General features: G+C 38.6%; 1 protein-coding gene across 4 annotated transcripts in view; it reads left to right on the top strand.

Moving 5' to 3' along the window:
* CARMIL1 (capping protein regulator and myosin 1 linker 1) overlaps positions 1-23,800 on the top strand; it is a 188,935-nt gene that overhangs the window by 112,320 nt on the left and 52,815 nt on the right. For all 4 annotated transcript variants that reach the window (XM_063164873.1, XM_063164853.1, XM_063164863.1 and 1 more), the window contains exons 17-23: positions 3,621-3,690; positions 7,969-8,050; positions 9,351-9,450; positions 9,538-9,592; positions 14,853-15,025; positions 17,331-17,399; positions 21,691-21,784. In XM_063164873.1, the coding sequence (XP_063020943.1) occupies positions 3,621-3,690; positions 7,969-8,050; positions 9,351-9,450; positions 9,538-9,592; positions 14,853-15,025; positions 17,331-17,399; positions 21,691-21,784 (643 nt within the window). The remainder of the gene's footprint in view (positions 1-3,620; positions 3,691-7,968; positions 8,051-9,350; positions 9,451-9,537; positions 9,593-14,852; positions 15,026-17,330; positions 17,400-21,690; positions 21,785-23,800) is intronic.

Genomic DNA, 23,800 nt, shown 5'->3' with positions numbered 1-23,800 from the left:
CCAGATAGTTCTTGGGTATCTCCAGTGGGGAAGATTCGACAACATCTCTGGGCAGCCTGTTCCAGTGCACGGTCACCTGCACAGTAAAGAAGTTCTTCCTCATGTTCAGGTGGAACTTCCTGTTTTTGCATCAGGCGTCAGTTTTTGCCTGTGGCCTCTTGTCTTGTTCCTTGGCACCTCTGAGAAGAGCCTGATGGTTAAGTCAGGTGTAATGGATTGAAATCCATATTTACCTGCAGGAGCCATTTTAGCTCTGATCCTGCACAAGAGATCAGAGCACAAGAGCATCTATGTGATGCTCTTGGTTGTTGTAGGGCTTGTTCAGACTTTGCCAGTATTAGGAAGGTGTGGTACAGATGTGTTTTCAAACACAAGGTGATGTTTTTGGAACATGGTTGATTCTGATTAATTTAGAGAAATTGATCTAAATGGAGGGTGGAGGGCGGCAGGGAAGAAAAACAAGGATGGATGTGACTACTACAGAAGACAGTATTGGTTTGGCAGGAAAAGGTGAATACTGTGGAATGTTGAATATATCCCCAGAGATTAGGAAAGGTGAGAAGCACCAAACATTAAAGTTCTCGTCATGTTGAGTATGTCTTATGAGGAATGTGAGTAAGTGAGTTCTGTACAATTGCCTGTGCTCATGAAAGATACTATTATATTAATTTATTCCAATAACTTTGGACCCTTTGCCTGCCAGCTGGGCAGCAAATGGCATCTTCGAAGGCCTTTTCAGTCAACATATGCATTAGCAAAAAACTGCTTCTGGTAACATTTAAGATAATCTGGTTCAATTTGACTGAATTGTGTTGGACGGAGTTACTTGCCTGACTGGTGTTGGTGGAAGTAAAGAGGCAGTGATGGGGAGCATAGGATGAGCTGAGAGCAGAAAGCTCTTTCAGTAGCTCAGAAAGCTCCAAGGGCATCTTTGCAAAGTCCAGCAGGAAGTGAATGTTCTCAGAGTGTCCATGCCACTCTCGGCTGTCTGGTATTTTGGCCTGGACTGCTTTTGTGCAGTGACAGCATTCACTTCTGCCTAGGAGATAGGACAGAGGCTGCCAGTACTTTTTGGCAATTTCCATGATGTGCTTTTTCTCTGACCTAAATTTTTCATTCAGTTTGAGCTGAGTGTGTCACAACACTACAGAGGACTTTGATCTGCAGGGTGCCTTGCTTTACCTCTCAAACCCTATATGACTTGACTGATCCACTTCAGAAATGTCCTGTGTAAGTTAATCTGGTGTTAAAAGGACCGAGGATGTGTATTGTGGGACAGCTGCTTGGCCTTTTGTTCTTAACTGCAAGAATTACAAACCTTCTCTGGAGCCATCAAGATCACAGTGGTGGTTAAACACAAGAAGATAGAAACACTTTTTTTCAGGCAGGAAATTGTCATTTGCAGGCAAGAGCACATGAGAGATGGCTCCAGGAAGCAAAAAAATCAAAGCTATGATGTATCATAATAGTACTTTCCTGGCATCATTCATCAGCATATGACAAAAAACTTTTGGAGCTGTCCAGTGACAAAAGTTCCTGGTTTGTGTCCATGAACCAGAGGTCACCAACTGAATGTGAGATTCAAGATCAATCCTGCCTAGAGAAAAAAGGGATAGATAAAAATGCGGATACCTGACATTCTGAGATCCAAATTCCCATAATTAATTGTTATTTGATTTCTTTATAGGCTTCCTTTAGCTCTTCAGCTGTGGTGTGTTTAATTGTGTGTGCTAGCTCAGTGAGTTTAAAGATATTGTTTAATCAGTGCAATCTGTGAAGGACCTGAACTTGCTTGGACAGTGTAAATCAAGCCTTTTAGGGAGCAGGTTTGCTGATACATTGAGGATGCCATGTGGTGAGTGGAGAGAGGGTACACACCTTGTACATAGGTAATTTAGTTAGTGTTCCATATGCAGCTCACTTTTTTTCACCATTTTTAATGGAGGCAGTTTGTACTCTTGTCCTTGTTGAAGTGTAAGTTGGCATTTTTGTTGAATTTTACAGACATTGCCAAAAACTGTATTTTGATCTGTCAGTGCTGTAACAAGACAAGTTTCTGATATGCTTCTCATGCAAATGCTAATTGCAAGGCCAGTTCTTGCATTCTGCATCATGCACAGTTGATAAGACCTCTCCATGTGTTGCCATGTGTGTGATTTAAACATAGTGGCCAAGTGTAAGTATAAGATGTCTGGCTTCAGGCCCTTTGCAGGCTGGTGATTTTTCATGACAAAGAATTGAGAAACAAGGAGATTTTCTTAGGGTGAATTTATAGGAAAGAAGGTTAGGGGAAAAAAACCCTTTTTTTTCCTTCCTGTGAAAAGTGTACAACTGAAGCAGCATGATGTGTCTGTTTTTAATCTGTACTTCTTTTATGCTTCCACTGTTTTTTTTTTATTTCCTGGAGATGCTTCGGAAGCTCTTTGTAAACTTACCATCAGCCAGACTGACTGAATAAAAAACATGTTTGGGTAAGAAAGATAGACAAGATCATCTAAAACTTTGTGAGAACTGTTGCAGAACTTTCACTTCTCTCCCTACCCTCTTGCCCCCCTCATATATTAATAGCTTAAGTAAATAAGCAGAAGACATCTGCCTTTGTTAATAGGGAAGGTCTGATTATACCTGCAGGACAGAAGATATAAATAGGTTTAAATGAAAACCTGCTCAACACACACACATTTCAAATGTTGCTTTGACAACTACTTGCATAGCAAGTGTGTAGACAAATGGCTCCTCAGAAGGGATTGGTTTTTATCTCCATGCATCAGTCACTTGGTTAGCTCCTTTTGGCTGAAATGAAGTTGGAGAAGGAAGTCCTTCTGTTTCTCTGTTGAATTATTAATTCAAAGCTGCATCTATTCTGAAGATATTAGAAGGTATACACAGATTTTGTTTATTTCTTCTCTATTACACATACTATCGTGCTTTCTGATTTGACAGTATTAATAGAGGTGTGATATTAATACTAACTTCTAGATGTGGAAACAAACTTCTGAGAGACTTTAAAAGTGAATTTATGAGAACCCTAATTAGTTGTTACTTCATGAGTCTGCCAATGTGCCTAAAGGCAAAGGATGCCATTGCATAAGGCTATCGTTTTGAAAATCTGTAAATACTTGTTGGGTTGTGGACATGGAGAATTTTGTGGTACTGGAACATCCTCGAGCCTTTGAGTGTTACAGGCATTGTGCCTGACTGAAATGGATGGCTGCGTGGCATCTTGCATATTTTAAAAACTTTATTCTTTCCTAGATTTTTTGGAAAATTTGAGAGTTTGGATGGTTGTATGACAGAACACTCCAGTTATAATCATTTGGTGCTCTTTGAAAGCAAATGTTGAAGAAAATTCATCTCTGATGAATGTTATTAAATGTTGATGGTGCATTAGCTTTACAGTTTCTTCATTAGCCTTGCATCCCTGCAGTTTTTGAAGCTCCTGGAGTGTTCCGAGTGTGGCAGGCTTGTGCTCCTGTTGCCATTTAAGAAATAACTGCTCAGCTGGTGTTGTTTTGAAATGAATCTTTGCATTATAGATGTATTAACCTGTGATCACTTAGATGATGATGTAAAGCTGCCCTTTATCTTTTTAAAACAGTTCTAAAATTGATCTTTTTCAGAGCGCTATTATTAGGCCTGGCTTGCAATCACAATCTGAAGGAGGTGTCTTTAGACCTCAGTAGCTGTGAGGTAAGGAATATTTATCAGGATGTGTTCAAAATGTGCAATGACGAGGTTTTAGAGTTTCTGTGAAATCCACTGGGCAAGATATTCTTCCTCTGTGGTCAAAAGTTGTGGGGAAGATGAGAAGCAGAGAACTCAGAGAAGCAGTTATGATAAAAGTTAGGATGCTGTAACACACATCCTAAATAATGAGCACAGAGGTTCAAAGCACCCGATCAGCAAAAGTCTCCTTGCAGTGCAGCTGTACTACACACTGAGCCAGCCTGTTGGATGCTTGGCAGCTTCTGCTCTCTGGTGGTGTGATTAGCAGCAGGATTTTCCGAGGTGCCCAAATTTGAATGGCTCTAAGGAAGCTGCATGCCCTGAAGGCATGTCTGAGGTTCAGTTGTCTTCCTTCAGAACCAGAGGCATGCTCCCTCTTCTGCAGGTTTGCTTCTTAACCTTGGGAGAAATTCTATTTTCCTAATCAATTAATCAATTCAAGCCAATAAGGATCTTTGGTAAAAGTTATTAACATAACAAGCACTGTCCAAGTGGCCTCAAGAATAAATAAGAACAATTGTGGCAACTGGTTTGCCTTATATTGTTTCCTCTTTCTTCTCTGTGCTTTGCTGTGTGCTCTATTTCCCAGGACTGCCCATGCTCTTGCAGGGTGACTCCTTTGTGGTTAAAGCAGAATTTGAAAAGATCAGACACAACCCTGGGAAGCCACTTGAGGCAAAGTCATTTTGTAGAGAGCTGTGTGGTGGACTCTTGCCAAAACCAACATGAACCACTTTAGGCCTTCTCTGACTTCCCCCAGTTTTTTAAGCTGCAAAGAAGGCCTCCCATTTGTTAGATATTTCCAATGCCATCTTAGTATTAACTGTTCTAGAAGTGCCTGCAGGTACAGTGGTTGCCCTTTAAGTAGAAAATACACAATCTTGATAACCATGTTGAGGTGCAGTAATCCTTGCCTTTAGGTTAATGATCAATTGCAAATTGATCAAATGTGCACAGATTTCCTTATGAAGAAAAAAACAAATAACTGTGAATGCATATCATAGTTTCTAATATTTTAGACTTTTTGGAAAATATTACTTTGAAGAGCACTACATGTAAATTCCAAATAGCAAAGCTTTCAAGTCCAGTATATATACTTCTGAGTAGAGAGATCAGATGGATGATAATTTATCTTTCAGAGGAAGGAAGGAGAAGGGAGGAGTAATTAACGTAATAAAAATTATGTCCTACGATGATGATTTAGCCTTAAATGAATAAATCAATAAAACACAAATATAAGTAATGAGAGTATAAATTAGCATGTAAATCAACAAGAGCTGACAGGAGAGAAAATATTACCCTTTCATGAAATAAACCCAGGCTGGGATGTGAATGAGCTCTTCAAGGAGCAATGAGATTTATTGGACACCAAAGCACTTGTGGTCATGGCTTTTGTGACAGAAAGGAAGGAATCCTGCCCAACTCAGTGTTGCCTTCCTGTAGCTGGTCCCTCCAGATTGACAGCACTTCCTTAGATCCTTCCCTTAACATTTTTTTTTTGCCCATCACTGAGCTTTATCCATTCTCATGTGCTTTGGAAAGAAGTGATGCTTCCACCAGCAGGGAAGTTGATGTGCCAGCAGCTGGGAGTGCTCTGAACAGGCCCAGCACCTCAGGATCCTGCTCCACCTCTCCCTGACCCTCTGGGATCTGGGCAGGGTGATCTACACCTGGAAAGAGAGTGGTGGGAAGCTTGGAGCCAGTCACCACTACTCCCAGTTCCTGCAAGCACACGCTCCTAGGGGGCTATAAGGCTGATGCTTCAGCTTTGCCCTCTTCTTTCCTGCATCAGGCAAGCTGTACTCAAGTATGGAAGGATAAATCTGTGTTCCTTCCCTCTTCCACCATTTTTCATTTGCTCCCATAATTTTCTGGTATGTTATCTCCAAGCTTAATCATTTTCTATTGCTTGTTTGGTTGTTTTTTTAAATTATTTTTTACTATGAAAATTACATTTTTATTTCTACCTGCTCAGCACTGATGTATTTCACTCTTTTCCCTTCTGCTTCCCTTAGCTTGGTCACTGTGTAAGTACCCTCCATGCTTTACCTTAACTGTTAAACGAGTAAGCAGCTTTGTTTGCCCTTCCCATATTAGTACCTCATAGCTTTGAACACACTTGGCATTTTTAGTTGTAGAAGGGTTATTCTTCATTTTCTGAGAGCTTTTCTTTGTAGTCTCAGAAGTATATCATGTAGAGGTGTTGCTGAGAGTCTTTTTGTCAGTATCACAGTCCACGTTGACAAGCAGCACTTCAATTCATCTCGGATTTTATATATATATTTATGTGCAAAGTATTTTAACACAGTTGCAGCAAATTGTGATCCTAAAAGTGGAGTTTTTGTCATCACTTTCAGATCAAATAGATATCACCATTTGTGCTCATGAAATGTTTATATATTTAAAATTTTGAATGTAGAGTTATCTGGTACAAGATTGAAAGCTCCTCCTGAAAAATTGTCCACTTCAGCCCTCAAAGTATATATAGCCAAAGCATTTGGATTCTGTTGTGAGTACAATTTTAGTGTATAGAACTTTACCCTACCAACAACCAATCCAGTTCCATGTATGACCTGCCATAGATTCTGCAGTAGTAGATGTGACACTCTGTGTGAAATGTGTGTCTTGTGGTGGGCCACACTGAGAGAGCAGCACAAAGCAAAACTGGATGATTTTGGCTTTCATACAGCAAATGCTATAAATGCTCTTACTAAAATAAAGTTGAGTTAAATTTGCAGCACTTCTGGCCCAAATACAGCCTGTAATATGGCTACTTATTGAGAGGATGAGGTGAAGGATAGGCAGGCTTTGATTTATGGAGAAGAGGGTAAGGTGCCTTATATTCTGTACTTTTCACACTCTGGATGTGATTTATGATTTAGGTGTCATCTTTGGCCACCAAAGATAACCATTGGCCACCAAAGGCCATTCTCCAAATTCTCAGGTCAAGTTATCCAGCTGCTTGTTAACCCATCACATACCTCAAATGTTCAAAAAAGTGCCAAATCAAATCTTTATTGAAAAATGCTTCTAGAAGGCATTTGTGGCTCTTATAATTATAGCATGGATAAAAGCTGATGGTCCTCCGAAATATCAGCAGGTAGATTCAGACTATTTACCCAAGTAAGTGAACTAAGTAAAAAATTTCACAGTTTTTATGCACAGGAAGTGAAAAAGCTTTGAAGAGGTTTGAAAAAGCTTTCCATTCTTTTTGAAGCAAATAACGTGAAGATAGAAAATGTAAAAATGAAATTTCCATAGAATTTTTTCCTACTTCAGCTAAAATCTTTTACGGGGAGATGTTTATAAATTTAAATGCACCTTATATAAAAGTACATAGCTGCAAAAAAAAAGAAAATGCTTTTGCTTTTGCTCCTTTGGAAAAAAAAGATGTTAATTCAGTAGCATTAGTAAATAAGTGTGTAAGATTTCATTACTTTAATTCTTAATGTTGATGTTTTCTCCTAGAACATTTCATTGTTTTTTCATTAAGTCCTGACATTTCTTTTATAGTCATGTAATATTTCAGATTAATAATATCATAATTGATATTTTGCAGTCAGGCATTTTGTTATTGTTGCAATTTTTTTCTTTTATTGCTATTTCTTAAGAATGGCTGTATTACTGTTTTCTCTTGTTCATTGTCTTTTATGGCTGTTTTACAACTGGATTATTTGAATTTTCTTTTCAGCAACAGGGAGGCATAATTTAATTGAGATTTTTTTTGTTTTGTATGCCCCCCACTTATCTTTTGGGCACCTTAGCATTGTGCTAAGAGCTGGAAGAAGATGCTTGCTGTAAGGCCTGACTGTAGTGGAGTTCAAGGGTGCCAGGGTTGCAAGCTGATAGGCTGGTCTAAGTTTATTTTTTTGTATCACCAGACACTGGAAATGTTCATGTAGAGAATGCTCACCCCAATCCTTCGGGCACTGCCCAGCCCAAGTGCTAAAGGATTTGCTGTGTTTAACCATTTAAGCATTTTCCTGATTTGGAGGCTGAGAGGTAGTTTCAAGGGAAAGCAAAGAGAGTCCCTTTTCTCATTTGTATGCAAATACTGAGAGTAAGAGTGAGGACAGTAGGAGTGTGTGCATAGGCTGTCATTTTGATGTCTATAACTTCTTCTGTTGCTGTTGTTTTTGCCGCTGCTAGTGCCTTCTGTATTCACAAAGCTCCTACCACTGTCTTCTGTGTGATCTTGAAACCATAACTAGTTTGCAAAAATGGATGATGTTTTGTCTCTAGTTAAGATCTGGAGGTGCACAAGTCTTGGAAGGATGCATAGCAGAAATACACAATATCACCAGCCTAGATATTTCAGACAATGGTAAGTACACAGAACAGGAATGGAGAGTCGTGCAAGTCAAGAAATGCTTTTTGTTTCAGCTCTCAGTGGGACCAAGGGTGCTTGCTCTTGCTTTGTGATTGTTGGCCATGCTGTTATGGAAATGTCTCAGACCAAGGCCTCTTATTAAGGAACGTTGGAAGACTAAATGTAACCTCAAAAGTTTGTTGTTTGCGATCAGTGTAACATAGCAGAATAAAATAATGGCACCAACTCATATTAGATCCAGGGTAAATTGGGGTCAAGTATAAGAAGATAAGAAGCTGGATGAGAATTAGAAGTATAGTGAAAGAACAAAGGGAAAGGTCTGGTACAGAATGAAGCTGAGGGGGGAAATTTGGAGCAAAGAGCCAAGAGCTTCAGGTGAGAAAAGACCTGCTAGAGTCTTTGGAATAGTCTTTGAATATTTCTGTTTTGGAGTCTCTGTGCTTCCCAGCACAGGTATTCCTGGAAATATGAGCTGGCTTCTCATCTTGCAGATCCAAGGTGTAGATGTATGAACTGGAAGAATTCACCTGCTGTGTTTGCCCTTCTATCAGCCAAGTGCAGAAGTATTTCAGAAACAGATTCCCAGTACAGTGGAATGCCCAAGAAGATGGACAGGTGGAAAGCTGAGAGAGCTACTGATTCAGCCCAGTTAGGCAAAAAGATTTATTTTATAAATAAAGATAGATATTTGAAATCTAAATTATGCTGTGAATCTGAATTCTAAATCATTGTAATCTAGCTACTGGACTCCTCAAATACATAACTAGCTTGGGAATACTAAAGTTAATTTTCTTTTACTCAGGAGTAGAAAAAAATCTGCCTTGTTTTTTAGGTTATTTTATTTGTAGTGTATTATGTTAGCCTTTTTCGCAGGCTTTTGAAGGCTTTGAAATATTGTTGGTACACAGCTCTACTAAGACTAGATAGTGATTAGCATTATTTCAGAATTCTCCCAGGAACTTGAAACTCTGCCTGACCCTGCGAGGAACTACCCTTGGGTGGTTGGACTGTGGATAGGCGACTGAATTATCTTCTGTGTGTCTGAGAGGTGCCTTTAATAGCTGATTAGCAGGGAGATTTAAAGGGTTTCTTTTAGAGAAAGCATTTATTCTCATATAAAAGCAGAGGCACTAGTGAGAAAAAGATTTAAAGATAGAAGAATGGAAATTTTCCTACACATTTTGGAAATTAGTATGCTGCTATAATTACTTGAATATAGCATCAGTAATTGGCCCTGGTCTGGGTCTTTTGTGAAAATGTGTTTTAATTCCTAATCTAATCTGATTCTTTACAGGCCTAGAATCTGATCTCTCAACCCTTGTAGTCTGGCTTAGTAAAAACCGGTCGATAAGACACTTGGCATTAGGCAAAAACTTTAACAACATGAAATCCAAGTAAGGATTTTCTTTCTTCTAAATAACAAGAGAATGGATGAGGAGAAACTGCTGATTTCATCATCTTCCTAACTTTTCTTCCCTCAGAAATCTCACTCCAGTACTTGATAATTTAGTTCAGATGATTCAAGACGAGGATTCAGTGAGTATCTTTCTGCCTACTATCATCATGTGTATTTGTACCCTCACAGTCTATTTCTGATAATTTTCTTCATTTTCTTAATTTGCTGCATAAGATTTGATCATAACTCTGCACAGATACATCCAGCATTTTGGATTTGCTTTTTTTTTCAAATTGTAATTTGGATTAACTTGTGCCACATAGGTGGACATTTTCTGAGGATAGTCTTAGGATCTGTGGTTGTTGAAAAATATTCATTTTAAATAGTTGGATGTGTGTAACCTAGTTATTTATGTCTAAATTATACAGCCCTTTAGGCACAAATTTTCAGAACTTTTGTGTCCTGATAAGAGATTATGGTCACAGTGTTTTCAATAGCAATGTTTTTTTTTTTTTTTAATTTATAGAATTCATTATTTCTTGATAGCTGTTCTTGTGTATTAACATTTTCTTCTCCTTGGCAAAATGCAAGGTCACTGCAGTGATCTCTCAGAATTCCTTCCTTCTTCCAAAGATGCAAATAAACCATTCACTGTGCTGTTTTTTACCTTTCTTAGTCATGGGAGCAATTTCATAAAACCTTTTCAGGGTACCTTGCTGGGATGCTTGCTCACTTGCTTAATTTCTCTACTTTTGTTATTCTGAAATACTTCTCTGGTTGAATTTGTGTTCTTGCCCATTCTTGGCATCCTAGTTTTGGTTAGAAGGGGATCTTAAGATGCCCTGTTACTCTCATGCTTGTCAATCTTTATTTATCTACTCTTAGTCCTTTCTTTCTCCTTAATTTCCTGTGCAAGTACCAAGCAAGCTTTCCTCATTCTCCAGAGACAGCCAACTGTAGACTCAGGTTGTTTGAACACCTGCTGCTTCCTGTTGTCTTTATTGTCTCACCTTCAAGTTCATGCTCTCCATATTAACTGCCTGGCTGTCTTCTCCTCCCATCTGTGTCTGTATCCTGGCAGTTTTAACCAGGATTCCCAGTGTCTCTTGCCTTGCAAGGTCATTAGACTCATGTTCTGGATTCCTTTTTCTTAGTTCTCAGTTGTATTTGAAGTGATTTATTAAACCAGTCCTCTATGCTCTTTCTGTCCTCTTAAATGGGATTAGTGGTACTGGTGTTTCTTGATTCTGTGCCTTCCTCCACGTTTTATTCTTTAAAGCATGGAAGGTCAGCATGATGTGGTAAAGTTCTTCATACAGATACCAAAACTGACTCGAATTGAGGTAACACCTGTAATGAGAGCACCTTAATGAAAATCCTTGTTTGCACAAGCTAGATGTAGGGCTGTGCTAAGTAATGTATTGGTGAAACTCTGTGTTGCTTCTTGTACCAGGCTGACCTTGTTGTTTTGTGCTGTGTGACCACCTCCTCCTACTCTGCCTCTAAAGGGAATGCTGCAGGACTGCCTTCCCCTCCTTTCCTTTTCCTTTTGATCCTGTACTGAGGGGTTTCCTTTCATCAGATACCACCTGCTTCTGTGTGGGCATTTGTCTCTGTCCGGCCCTGTTTCTCATGCTTATCCTTTCACAGCTGTCCTGAAGAACTGAATCACAAGCAAATGTAATTTGGTATGTTTTCTGTTTCCATTTTTCCTTTGTTCTGTTGCAGGTGAACATTTCTGCCCACTCAGACCACACCCTAAAACCCCTCATCAATGCACTCTGTGGCCTTTCAGTGCCCAAATCATCTTCTCAAACATGCTGTTGGCATTTCCCCCCATTTTATGACTACTTTCTTTACTATCTTAAGAACAAAAATTTCAACTTTCACTGTATTATTTCTACTTAAAGTGTTACAACCTTTTGTTTATCTTTCCTGGCTTCTCTTTTTGAAACTTCCAGGTTGTAGGAAAAGGTAGCTGTTAAATTTTGTGTGTATCATTCTTGCACAGTTCTCTCTCCTTTGCATCATTAGCTTCCACTTCTTGCATTCCTTTTCTTTTCTCAACCTCATTTGTTGTTCCACTTTCTGCCTTTTAGACTATACACGGGTCAGATGTGCTCCTGTAATTCTTACCCACCATGTTTTCCTGACCTAACCTAACCTACACAATGTATTGTCATCCTGTTTTCAAACAGCGTTATAATGAAATAATTCACCAAAAAGTTGTTTTATTTAGCTGTTTAGAATAACTGTCTCTCCTTCATGTCACTTCATTAACATTTGGGATATAGCATATGATCCTTTGGGGTTACCCTGCCTCTTCTTGCCCCATGTTCTTTTCTCTTGTTAATCCTCTTCAGTGAAGGAATCTTGGTTTTTTTCTGTCTCATCAAGCACTAAAACCAGCATGAACTATGTCCTAGCAGCCAGAGAGTTGAGGACAGACACTGTAGCACTGTGGGAAAAATATGTTGCAAAAAGCAGCCTAGGATTGTCCTCACTGTATCTCGATGCTAGAAAATTATTTTAAGTCTCTAGCTATTTCAATTTGAATCTTAAATGAGGTGGTCCTCATTCTAACAGTAGTATGCATTTACTGCCACAGGACATGAAAAATTTAAGATGCAGTTGTAGAGACCAGGGTGTGATGTTGCCCAGAGCACACTGCACAGTTTAGGGACTGAACATTGTCTGCATGGAAAGCTGAAGCAAGTGGCTTTAATCTAAAATAAAAATCTCTAAATGCTTCTTCATGTGTTTATGCACACTTTAAATAGCTCTGTTGCTGTGCTAATGTGAGTCATGAGTAAAATGATTTAAACAATCAGTGGCTTGCTTCTATGACTGTTAAAATAGAGTGATACCCAAATGTAATTCTGCAGCATTTAAAAGCAGTAGTAGTAACCTACATAGCAGAGCTTCACAGGTGTTTTATATAAGCAAGAATGTAACATTTAGTTTCATTTTTTGGGTTCTTTTCATGTATTTTTTTAGATAAATAGGCGCTATAGTGTGCAGACTATTATAATGTGTTCTTAAGGAGCCCATTCCTTTTCTTGTTGCAAAAATGGATGTTACACTGCAGGTATGCAGTGTTGTTACTCAGAGTGGTAATCACTCCTGCATAGGTGCAGTGAATTTCTAGTGATGATTATCTTTAGTTGTTAGTTGAGTGCTTGGTGCAGAATTGGCTCTTGGTGGCTTTTTGCAGCATTTTTGTTCTTAGGAAAAACAAATTTAGCTTGATTTAATTCCTAGGGTTTTTTCCAGTAGAAGTATGACTGAATCAATGAATAAAATCATACCATTTCTAATTGTAAATTTGTACTTTGAGCGTTCCTCTTCCTTAAAAAGATTATGTTGAGGCATTTTCTCTGTATTGGCAAAGTACCTGTTTTCTGTAGCAGGGCAGGGACACTGAAAGTGCTCCTTAGACTTCTGTTTTCTCAATATCTAGCTAAAACTATTAAGTTGTTAAAAGAAATGTTTGTAGAGTATTTCCCATATTTGTGGGGGATTTGGTTTTGATTCCTTTTTTTTGTTTGTTTGTTGTTGTTTCATTTGGGATTTTTAATGTAATGATCAGATAATTTAATGAATATTTAGATGGTGCATGGCTGTCAATCCTTACAGAACACAGTACAGAAGTGTTTTCAGTCATATACTGTTTTGTCATAGTGTTGGAATGCAAGAAGCTTCCTGGGAGGATATTTGAGATTTAGAAAAATTATGTGGGAGGGACCATGTGCAGCTCACTTACTCCAATGCCCATTTCTAAAGTGACACATGAAAAACAGAAACAATCTCACATTCACAAGTTTATTGCTGATTTCTCCTAGTGCTGCATGGTGCTGCTTTACTGTGAATCTGTCAGCAAAAGGGCTTCTCAGACTTCTGTCAAGAGCTCCTGAGTGCCATTCTAAATGTGATGTTAACATTTTTATGTTAATATTGCTTTTAAATTCTTAATAATTCTTTACATTCCTCTTCATGTCGTGCAATAAAATTCAAAACCAGACAGATTAAGGGTATTAGCATAGTAATTTAATAACTTCCATTTAAAATAAAACCAGCATGTGGCTTGTGTTATTATTAGACTTTATAATTATCAACTGCTGTGCCTCCAAATTTTTGTGCTTTTCCTCATTAGTAAGTGCATTTCTTGCATTGTTGCAAGTTTTTTGGTTATCACTGTAATCCTGTGGTGTCTGGGGAGTTAGATCTGATTGTATAGCAGGTATGATGCAAGGACCTTGGACCCTGGAAGGTGTGCAGAGTTTGGTTGGTTTATTTTAATTTATCTGAACTTCAGGATGTAACATAAATGCTGTGGCTCATTGCTATGTGATGTTGATTTTCTTGTGCTGGCTATTTGAGGATTTTAGGCTCCAATATTTCATCCTTCAGCACATGCCTAAGTGGGTATATAATGACGATACACTTCTCTGCATGGACTCACACTTGAGTAAGGGAAATGTTTTGTGAGTCCTCATTCATCACCAAAGACAAATTGCACTTTTAGGAGCTGTAATATCTATGCAAGGCATGGGGATAAGTTAACCATGGTTCTTGAGCTCCTGCTGTTGAGTGTTGGGGGTATTGAGAGTGGAGGAAATATGGGCATTTTTAGAAAAGGTTTTTTTGAGGCTTGGAGTATGACTTGCTGGAGCCAAATAAGATAGTTTCAGCTTAATATGCTTCATAAAAAAATAAAGTTTCTGAAAAATATTGTAGTATCTATTACAATGAGTAGACTTATTCATTGTAAAAAAACCTCAATATTGCTTTGAATTTCAGACCTGCTACAGTTTTATCTTTTCTTGAAAACCCATGCCCTTTGTTGAAGGAACAGATATGCAAAATCACTCCTAAATTTGAAGTAAAAATAATAAAACACTTTAAGGAAACTGTTTTAACAATGCCTTGGACTGTAATTTGCCCTTGGGCAAAAGTCTCAGCCTGAGGGAGAGAAGGGGAATGGTAGATACTTTTATTTTTCACTGAAAATGCGAATGCTGGTGAAGCAAAACCCACTGGACACTGGAAGATATCTTGTGAAGCTGGTTGTTGTTATCTTCCCTTTTTTGAGGTTTACACTGTATTCTGTACTTAGTATTAGTAGAACTCAGGAAGTTGGAGGCACTGCCACTTGGAAATAATTTTTTCACAGGGTGTTACAACTTAATCTGCTTGTATGCATGTGTTTGACACCTGTGCTGTAAGTTATTGACTCCCAATTTATCATGTGTTGTTGGGATTTGCAGCTAACACAGAAATAACTCTTTGATGTTATTTCTGTCCCCAAGAGTTTGGGAAACTTGTGACCTCTTTTAGTTGGTGTTTGAGGAATGAGTGCGTTTTCAGCTCTGTTATCAGTGCATTTTCTATAATCCACAGCCTCTCCAGTCGCTGTCGCTCGCAGATTCCAAGCTGAAGACTGAGGTCACCATCATTATTAATGCCTTGGGCAGCAATACTTCTCTCACAAAAGTGGATATTAGTGGAAATGCCATGGGAGATATGGGAGCAAAGATGCTGGCAAAAGCCCTACAGATAAACACCAAACTCAGGTAAGTGAAATGTATTTGCAGTAAACAGTAGAATGGCTTAATAATACTGAAGTAGTTGGCTTATTCTCAATCTGTTTCTCTTCAGAACCTTTCTGTGTACAGGCACTTTAAAGTGCCTTTATTTGGAAGGATTCTCATCCTTCTTTTTCTTAAGAGAAAGGAAAATAACAACAGAAAAACAAGAGAAGGAAGTTGTCCCATCAAATACATTTCCTTAACTGAAACTGGGGAAAATTTTCTACATTTAAACAGAAAGGTCTCTTGTTGGAATTAAAAGACTTTTCAAATTTCTAGAATGACAGAAAAAATTACATTGTTACGGAGCTCTCTATTGAATAAACCCAATGTTCTTCTCAAAGCTGGGCCAACTTAAAGCTATGTGAGGTTGCTCAGAGACTTGTCCATGCAGGTTTTGAAGATCTCTAAGTACCAAGATTCCACAATGTCCCTGGAAACTCAATTCTAGTGCTTAGCTGCTCTCTTGTGTTCTGCTCTCTCCTTCTTACTGGAGGCTTTCCCAGCAGAGAAAATTCTGATACTTGGGTAGGAAACTGAAGGGAATTATTCTTTGTCTTCCGAAGTGTCAGTTTGTAGAACTAAGAGCATGTGGAATTCAGAATGGGGAGCAGCGTGGACCATCCATCCTTCCTTTCTCTCCTTCCTACTGTGTTGATGGACCTTGGCATATCTTCTTTGCAACTTCATCTGCCCAACAACTTCACTGCTTTTTAGCATGTCTGGCAGTGATGGCTTGAGAGTATCACTCTTTTTCTATCCAGCATGTGTTTCACAAACAGTAAAACCTTCAATCAGCATAAATCTGGATGGGGACCTCTAAATATGTCACCCTCATCAGGAAAAATAATCCTCCCTCCTCCTCTTCAGACTGTGCAAATGAACCTCCCTCAGTGTATTGTCAGTGTAAAAAGACCACTTTTTACTTGGTCTCCAAGTATTTGTTCCCTGGAGGATAAGAAATTCCCCCAAACAGTCTTGGCTATTTTGTTCAAGAGGCAAGGATCCTCTGGCCTTTGTGTTGCTGTGCCCAAACTGAATATTAAAAATGTCAAGAAAGCACAGGAGGGATGGCTTAGGTTTATTGAATGCATTAACCTGAAATGACCACAATATTTGAGGAAATAAAGTCTTGATACATTTCAGGGTGGCAGACTGAAATGTTTCACAGTATGCTGAATGTCACAGTTGACATAATGTCACCACAGTCTGTGGTGTGATTACAGGCTGAATAATGCAATGGTAACTGGCTCTGCCAAAATGTTATAAAATGACACCCAGGTAGAAGTATAAACACACTTTCCAGTGGCAGAAATATTCAAGATTTGACCCTTAACATACCTGATGTTTGCAGAGTGAGTGTAGAATCTCTCTTCCTCTCTTTCTTACCTTTCATCTAAAAAACAGAGGGATAATTGTATAACAACAGAAGGATGTCACTACTTGTGAAAGCATGCCATCCATCTTTTTATTTTCTCTCTCTCTTTTAAACACCAGAAATCTTTGGTTTTGTGCCTTTTTTTTTTTTTTTAAGAACAGCTACAACTGGTGCTCTAGCAGAAGCAAGATTTATCTGCTTGTCTGTCTCTTCTGCCTACTAATGAGATCTTTGAACATGTGTTTGCAAATTGCCAAGCAGTCTGCTTGAGTGGTCTGAACTGGGGGAGGAGGGGAAGGCTTGATCACTCTTATCATTACTGTGAATTCAGAAGAGCTACCATTTATGCACCTAACCTAATGGTTTATTTTGGCAGCTACTTGTGTTGCTTGGGAAATCATGTGAACAGTGTGATGAGCTTAGTGTAGGGCTGAATGTGTAATAATCTGCAAATTTTGACCTCTGATCAGCATGAATTTTTAAAATACACGTAGCCTATGTGGAACAGAGATTGACCAGTCACTGCAATTTTCTGGTTTTTCAGTATGGCCTTGATGACCTTGCAAAGGAGACATTTGAACTTTGGTTTTGATGCTATTCCTCAAAAAAGCAGGAATTTATGTCCAAATCTTTCTATTAATTGTGTTTTAGAAAAGGTACTTATGTTAATGATAGAAAATACAGTACAGTCCCCTTTAAAGTACAGGAAACTGGATTTTGGGTATTTATCCATCATTTCTGTCATTTCAAGGATTTACCATCTAAGTAAAGACAAGTTTTAAAAGTGCTGCCTTCTGCAATTTTGAATATTCAGCAGCGTGTTATTTCAATATGCAAAGTTCATTATGGATTTGTTTGGTGGCTCTTGTTTAACTTACATTTTTTTTCTTTCCTCTTCCCACCCCCTCTCAGAACTGTAATATGGGACAAGAATAACATCACTGCACAGGGCTTCCAGGACATAGCTGTGGCACTGGAAAAGTAAGTCTCAAGTAATTGAATGTCTGATGAAGAGGCCAAAGATCCTGAATGATCTGAGCAGCTGCAGTTCTCACCGCAGTCAATATGATCTTGAAGATGCTGAGTGCTCTCAAATTTAAGCATCAGGATGTTTAATCTAAAGGAAAATTCATGACTTCACATCCTTCAAGAGGATGGGAAGAGGCTCTGTGGCTCTTTCATCCATACTCTGCTATCAGCATTAAGGTCCTTGAGTTCTGCTCTTAGCGTTCAAATTCTGAATTTGGTAATATTTTCCCTTTGCTTCATTCTCTTGTGTTGATAGTGTGCAGAAATTCTATTCTAGTGAATGAAGCTGTACATAATGACAGAAAATTACTGAAGTGGGCCTTTGTCGTCTGACTTTTTTTCTTTCCCCTAGCAAGTTGAAACTAATAGTGATGATCTCAGGACCTGCAGTTTTTCTTTGTAATTGCTGTGCTTTGGGTCATTTTGCTTCCATGAGTTTACTCACAGATGCAGCTATTACCAGTGATAGATGTTAAATTGCTTTCATCTCCCTCCACATCCATCACATTTCTTTATATGTTATTATTACTTTTCTTAAGAGAGAAGAATTGCAGATTTAAATTAGGCAGCAGTTGAAGTTTTTCACATCATGAAATCCCTCAGGCAGGAGCAAAGGCTCTCTTTAGAAAGTGAATGTAATCTACTATTGCTCGGTCCTACAAGGTATCTTGTAAAACTGTATAACTACTTAAGGGAGCACCTTAACCCTTGCCAGGGTCATGAGGCTAGAGCTTATAAAATTACTTGGTTTGTGAAACTATTGTAGTCTATATACTCGGTTTTGAAATGAGTTCAGTTGCACTGATGTGGGAAATGAGATAAATTATGTATAATTAAGCAAATCATCTTGCAGTGATTCCACTGATTGTAGTGAGTAAGAATTTGCAAAGGTTATTTGTCAACTTGCAGACATTTCTCTGTTAAAGGGCAATAGCATAGGGAAGTCTGGTAGAAAAAGAAATGCACTTGTTTTCTGGTAAAACATCAGCTTTATTTCTCTGTTCCAAAGTGTTTGGATGAGTAAATAGAGAAGGGGTGGAAATCCTGAGGCAAAAGCAAGTAATCTAAACAAAAACACCCCCGGAATGCCACAGTTAATTATGTGGCACTGTACTTTTTCCGGGTGACATCTCATTTATTTAACTTGGAAGCTGAGGTCATTTTATGTTGCCTTAAAGATTTTTAAATTGTCAAAAACATTGATAACATCACACACTAAGCCACAAGCAACAAAGGTTTAAACATAAAGAGAGGGTCTATCAGTACTGGCTGTAAACAATCCATCTTGAAGACATTTTGAGAACATTCTTCACCATATGTTTCCTAAAAATACCTGAAGCCATCAATATTCTGTAGAAAAAAAAATTGCTCAAAATGGAATGAAATATACTGAAGATGTTTAAGGATATGTGTTCTACGTGTTATTTTGATTTTAGGAAAAATATTCATCTACCAAACCACAGAACAAGAAGAAAGGTAGACTTTAGTTGCATAGGCAGGAAGCTGAGGTGATTTGTAGCAGACTTCAAAACAGGCTGAATTAATTGGAAGGTTTTTTTCTTTCCTAATCTCCAACTTTTCTTCGTCTGCTTGTTGCTGTTTGAAAATGTTATTCCTGCAAGGGAATTCCAGGGCCATGGCTGTTGGCAGATTTTGCTCCAGGGGTGTCCCAGATAGGTAGTGTGAAGTCCTGTGAAGATTTTCTGCAGAGTCTCTTACAGGTGTCAGTTCAGGAGTGCATTTGAGAGCAGTGGGCATCCTATTCAGCTTGGCCATTAAGCAGAGTTTCGGATCTCTGTAATTTTAATATGAAGATAAATGTGTGATTTGCAGCCTAGAGCCCCCTCTGTCACAGGACTCTGCAGCATCATCTCATGTTCATTTCTGAAATATTTTTTTTTCTATATGGACTGACTGAAGAAATAGGTGAAGTTCTAATATCTCAGGAGAAATGCTGGAGTCTGTCAGAGGGCTATGAATTCTTCCCTTAGCAGTGATGTGAAATTCACACACCCTGACCTGAAAACCAGATAATCTTATTCCTGTAAGTAAAATCTCCACTGCAGCACAGAGCATACGTAGTGTGTGGATCAGAAGTTACTACAGGGGAAATAATGTAATGAAATGTAGGACTGTTGTCACACATGTTGTATCTAGAACAAGAAGTTTTTGGTACCTCTTTTGGGACATCCTCTACAGTCTTTGAGCACCTCTCTGAAATTTAACATCTTTTAAATATAGGTATTTTGCTGAGTATATCAATGTCTTAGGAAATTACTGGATTATTGAGTTTGTAGCAAAATGTACTCCTTTACAAGAGACAAGTGGAGTGTTAATAAAAAGAAGAATGGGGGAATATTTTAGACTTCAAGGAAACAGAGAAAAAAAAAAGCATAATGATAAAGTTGAAAAGTGAGCTTTAAATTCTTGATATTTTCCCCTAAGGGCTGGTAAATTCTTAGATGAAAATAATACTGTGTGTCTGAAAGCAACCCAAGTACTGAGGATTTCCTTCCTCCCTTAGGGTAGGAAAGAAAGTTTTGCCTCTGTGATTGTGTGTCCATGAAAATCTCCTTGCCTTTCATTTGCTCTCCTCCAGCTCTGTGTGTCCATATGTGTGAGGGAGGGTGCACCAAGTCTTTGACTAAATTGAATTTAGCATATAACTGCTAGCATGAGAGCTGGCAATTACAGATTTCAATGAATGGGATGTAATAAATGTCAAACAGCTGCAGAGATCCTTAGAAAACTACCTTTTTTTTTTTTTAACTAAATAAATACCCCACCTGTCAGGCAATCAGCAAGTTCTGTAATTATCTGTCTTTGAGCTCAGCATCTTTGACGTTTAAAAATTCTCCCCATGGTGGTGGACACTGGTTAGTATTACATGAGGACACATATCAGGGTCTGTATAGTTTGCAATGTTCTTTTGAAGGACAAGTCAGCTAAAAAGAAGAGGTAATTTTCTGTCTGATGCACTAGACAGTTGGACACTGTGGAAGGACAGGGACTTTGCCTGCCACTATACATCACCATGTTTGCGCTGAGGAAGAAACATAAAAGCCTTCCATTATCATTTAAAGTAAAATATTGGATGATATCAGTGAGGAATCGGTGTGTTTGCAGTTCAGGAGGACACTGCCCTTCAGAGAATGGTGTTGCACGTGTCCAAGCACCTGGTGGGAGAAGGAGGGAAAGAAGCTTGGAGTTTCGCACTATTTAAGGTGTCTGCTGTTGGGAGTAGCATGGTCTGCTGTCATCAATGGTGGTGACTCAACTGAAATTGCCAACTTCAAAGCGCTCAAGAATAGAGGGTTCCAAACATATTTGTGTAGCTCTGGATGGAATAGGAACAGACGGTTAGTGGGATGTTTGCAGAAGGAGGAGAAAGAAATGTTTGCAGGAAATAAAGGATTAATTGAAAATAGAAAGAATAATTTCCTTTCCAGGTTTTAAAAACTTCCTGCTGTTTTTTTTCCTCCCCCCCCCATTTATTCAAGTCTGAAGTTGTGTGGACATACCACTGTAGGTGGCATTTTAAGTATAATTTTATTATGATAGTCAGTTTATGTTCTCAGAGTTTAAATGTAATTTTGACTCAGGACCAAACTCCTGTCCTTAATTTCTCATTGCAGCAGATGGACTAAGCTGCAGAAACATTTTGCAAGCAAATAAGGAAAATGCAGGGAGCAATTGTTTGCATAAAGCAACGTGGAGATGCTATGCTTGTTTTGTCAGCTTTTTATTAAAAATGCAGCAAGTGTCTTCAAATTGTTGTAAACATGAGAAGTTATTAAATAGTAAATTTCTAAAACTCAGTCTCTTAGTTGCTATCTGTCTATTACTGAGTATTTCCACTTAGTCTTAGATCTGATACGGTTTCCAGCAGGCACCGATTCTCCCTGTTCTGTTTAGATACACAAAAATAATCTAGCCTTGTGCACAGAGGTACACAGGGCTGATAGGCTTTTAATCAGCAGCCACTGGGCATTGGCCATGTAACTGCTTTTCAAAATCTACCTCTCTTTCTAGTAGTAAAGAAGAATTAGCAGCAAAAAGAGCGTATATACTTCCAACTATTTCACTTAAAAATGTGAAAAATACATTCTTAGTACCATCCATGGACAAGCTGGATGCATTTATTTCTCCCTTCTAGGTTATTCTTCATAAAAAAAAAATTACAGTGATTCTAAAGAGATACAGTAATTAGATTAACTTTCACCATCAATTTTTTTTTCTTTAGGAATTATACATTGAGATTCATGCCTATACCGATGAATGATGCCTCCCAAGCACTCAAAACGAACCCTGAGAAAACAGAAGAGGCTCTGCAAAAGGTATTGCATATGCCACCAATGAACAGAAATCACACCAGCAAAAATATAGTAATTTTAAGTTTCTGAGACTTCATGCTTGGCTGAATAAGAATTCTATACTGGATTCAAGGATTGTTTGGTTTGCAGAGACATAGACATGGTAATCAAGTGCTGCAAGAGCTTTTTATTCTGCAGAATGCTGGGAGTGAAGGCTGATGGAATGCAGTGGTGTCAAAATATCATAACTAAAAAATGCAAACTAGACCTGGTATTACTGTGTGCCTGACTATGAAAGAGAGTTAGAAACTGCATGTTTGTTACATATGTGCCTGTGAGTATTACTAAATGTTTAGAATTACTGGTGCAGGCTTTTTATATTGGCATAAAAAGTGCAGTCAGCTCTGTACAGGACAAAGGGTTCTCTTCAATTTGAGGGAGGATGAAAACATTTACTGCCTGTGTTTTATATTGTACATATAAAATTCACACACTGTGTAGCCCTAAGTAAGCAACTGCACCAGCATGTTCTTTTGGATGAAAAGGTGTTGACAGTATCTGTAGTGTTCCACTTGCCTGACTTATAAAACTCCCAGCTGAGTTTTAATATGGTAAATCTTGCGAGCTCCAAACAAGCCTCCTGCTCAGTCAGGAAGCACACATTTCACATCTCTTTAATGAGCAGTTTTCCTTCAGCCAGGGTAAGGCCATAAAAACGTTATAAATAGTTCTTACAGATAACTGTGATTAAAAAGCAAATGTGTATGATCCTTGCTTTCTGTAATTTGAGCATCACAGGGAGAGGTGCTGGTAGTTAGTATTTTTTTCTTTGATGCATTAAAATTCTCTCAATTCTGCTTTTAAAAATCTGATTCATGGGGGATGGACATATTTCTTACATCTCATTTAATCTAATTGGCCTTGTTCACATCTAGACTGGTAGATGCATTTCTGAAAAAAGTACAGGGAAGCTTCTGGCCGTGGGGATTTAAATTCTGTGTGTTAATTAGGCACTATGTACAAAGAGCATTTCCTTTTATTCATATCAAGGTTGCTAAAACTGTTAGACCCTGAGTTTGTTTTAATGTGTGGTTATGCTTTCTTCACACAACATGAGGAAGTTAGCTCCTAGAAAAGGTATCAGTGTCAGGAGTGGTGCTGTGAACGCAACACAGGTGATTCCTGCAGGTGGAGATGCAAGCCTTCCTGCATGGACTGAGCCTGGTGCTGGGACAACTGCACTGATTGACTGATGGACACAGCAGCCACCCTCCTGAGCTCTGGTGTCTCTGCAGCACACTTGGCTTGGCTGGGCAAAGTGAATAAATCCAGGGATTTGCTCTGGGCTGTGGTCAGATGTTGCAGTTGTTGCTGCTGCTGCCGCCACCTTAGAGGTGACTGGCCCCCCTGATCTCAGCCTCACAACCTGCTGGCTACTCCACTCATCTTTGCTCCCCTCTCTCTTTCAGGCCAGGTCCATCACCTTTGATGAACCTTGAACAGTTTGTTAATAGGTGTTTTTGGCTTCACCAAATTTGATAGAGCAGGGTTAGGGGGTTACTCTAACTATGAAGCAGCAACTGTGACCACTGTGGTGGCCTGTTAGCAGGAATCATTTGTCTCTAAAGAGCACTTCTGTACTGCTTAGCTTTAATTAACCAACAGGTGAAGTGAGGCTTCACTATCACTTAGGCACTTTTAGATAGTTATTTTTTCTTCAGACATACTGCTCTTCAAATCTGTCTTTGCAGCAGGCCAAAGACATCTGAAAGAAATGAATCAAATATCTTGAGTCATCATGATATCTACAGCACCCAACAGTTAAGAGTCCCTTCAAATATTTCTCAAACCAGGATCTAATCCTTTGTCAGAATAACTTGCTAAATTGTTCAAAATGGAACACTCTTTCAGAAAATATTGGCAAAACCACAATGTTTAACTATGTTTCACTAGTTTGTGAGTGAATTTGTATTTGCCGATGTGGTTATTAAGCACTGAGGCACACAAAATAGTTTGCAGATGATAAACAAATAATTAGGC

Source organism: Melospiza melodia, chromosome 1 (genome assembly GCF_035770615.1).
Source record: "Melospiza melodia melodia isolate bMelMel2 chromosome 1, bMelMel2.pri, whole genome shotgun sequence".
Taxonomy (NCBI): Eukaryota; Metazoa; Chordata; class Aves; order Passeriformes; family Passerellidae; genus Melospiza; species Melospiza melodia.
This window is presented reverse-complemented; position numbering and strand designations above follow the sequence as displayed.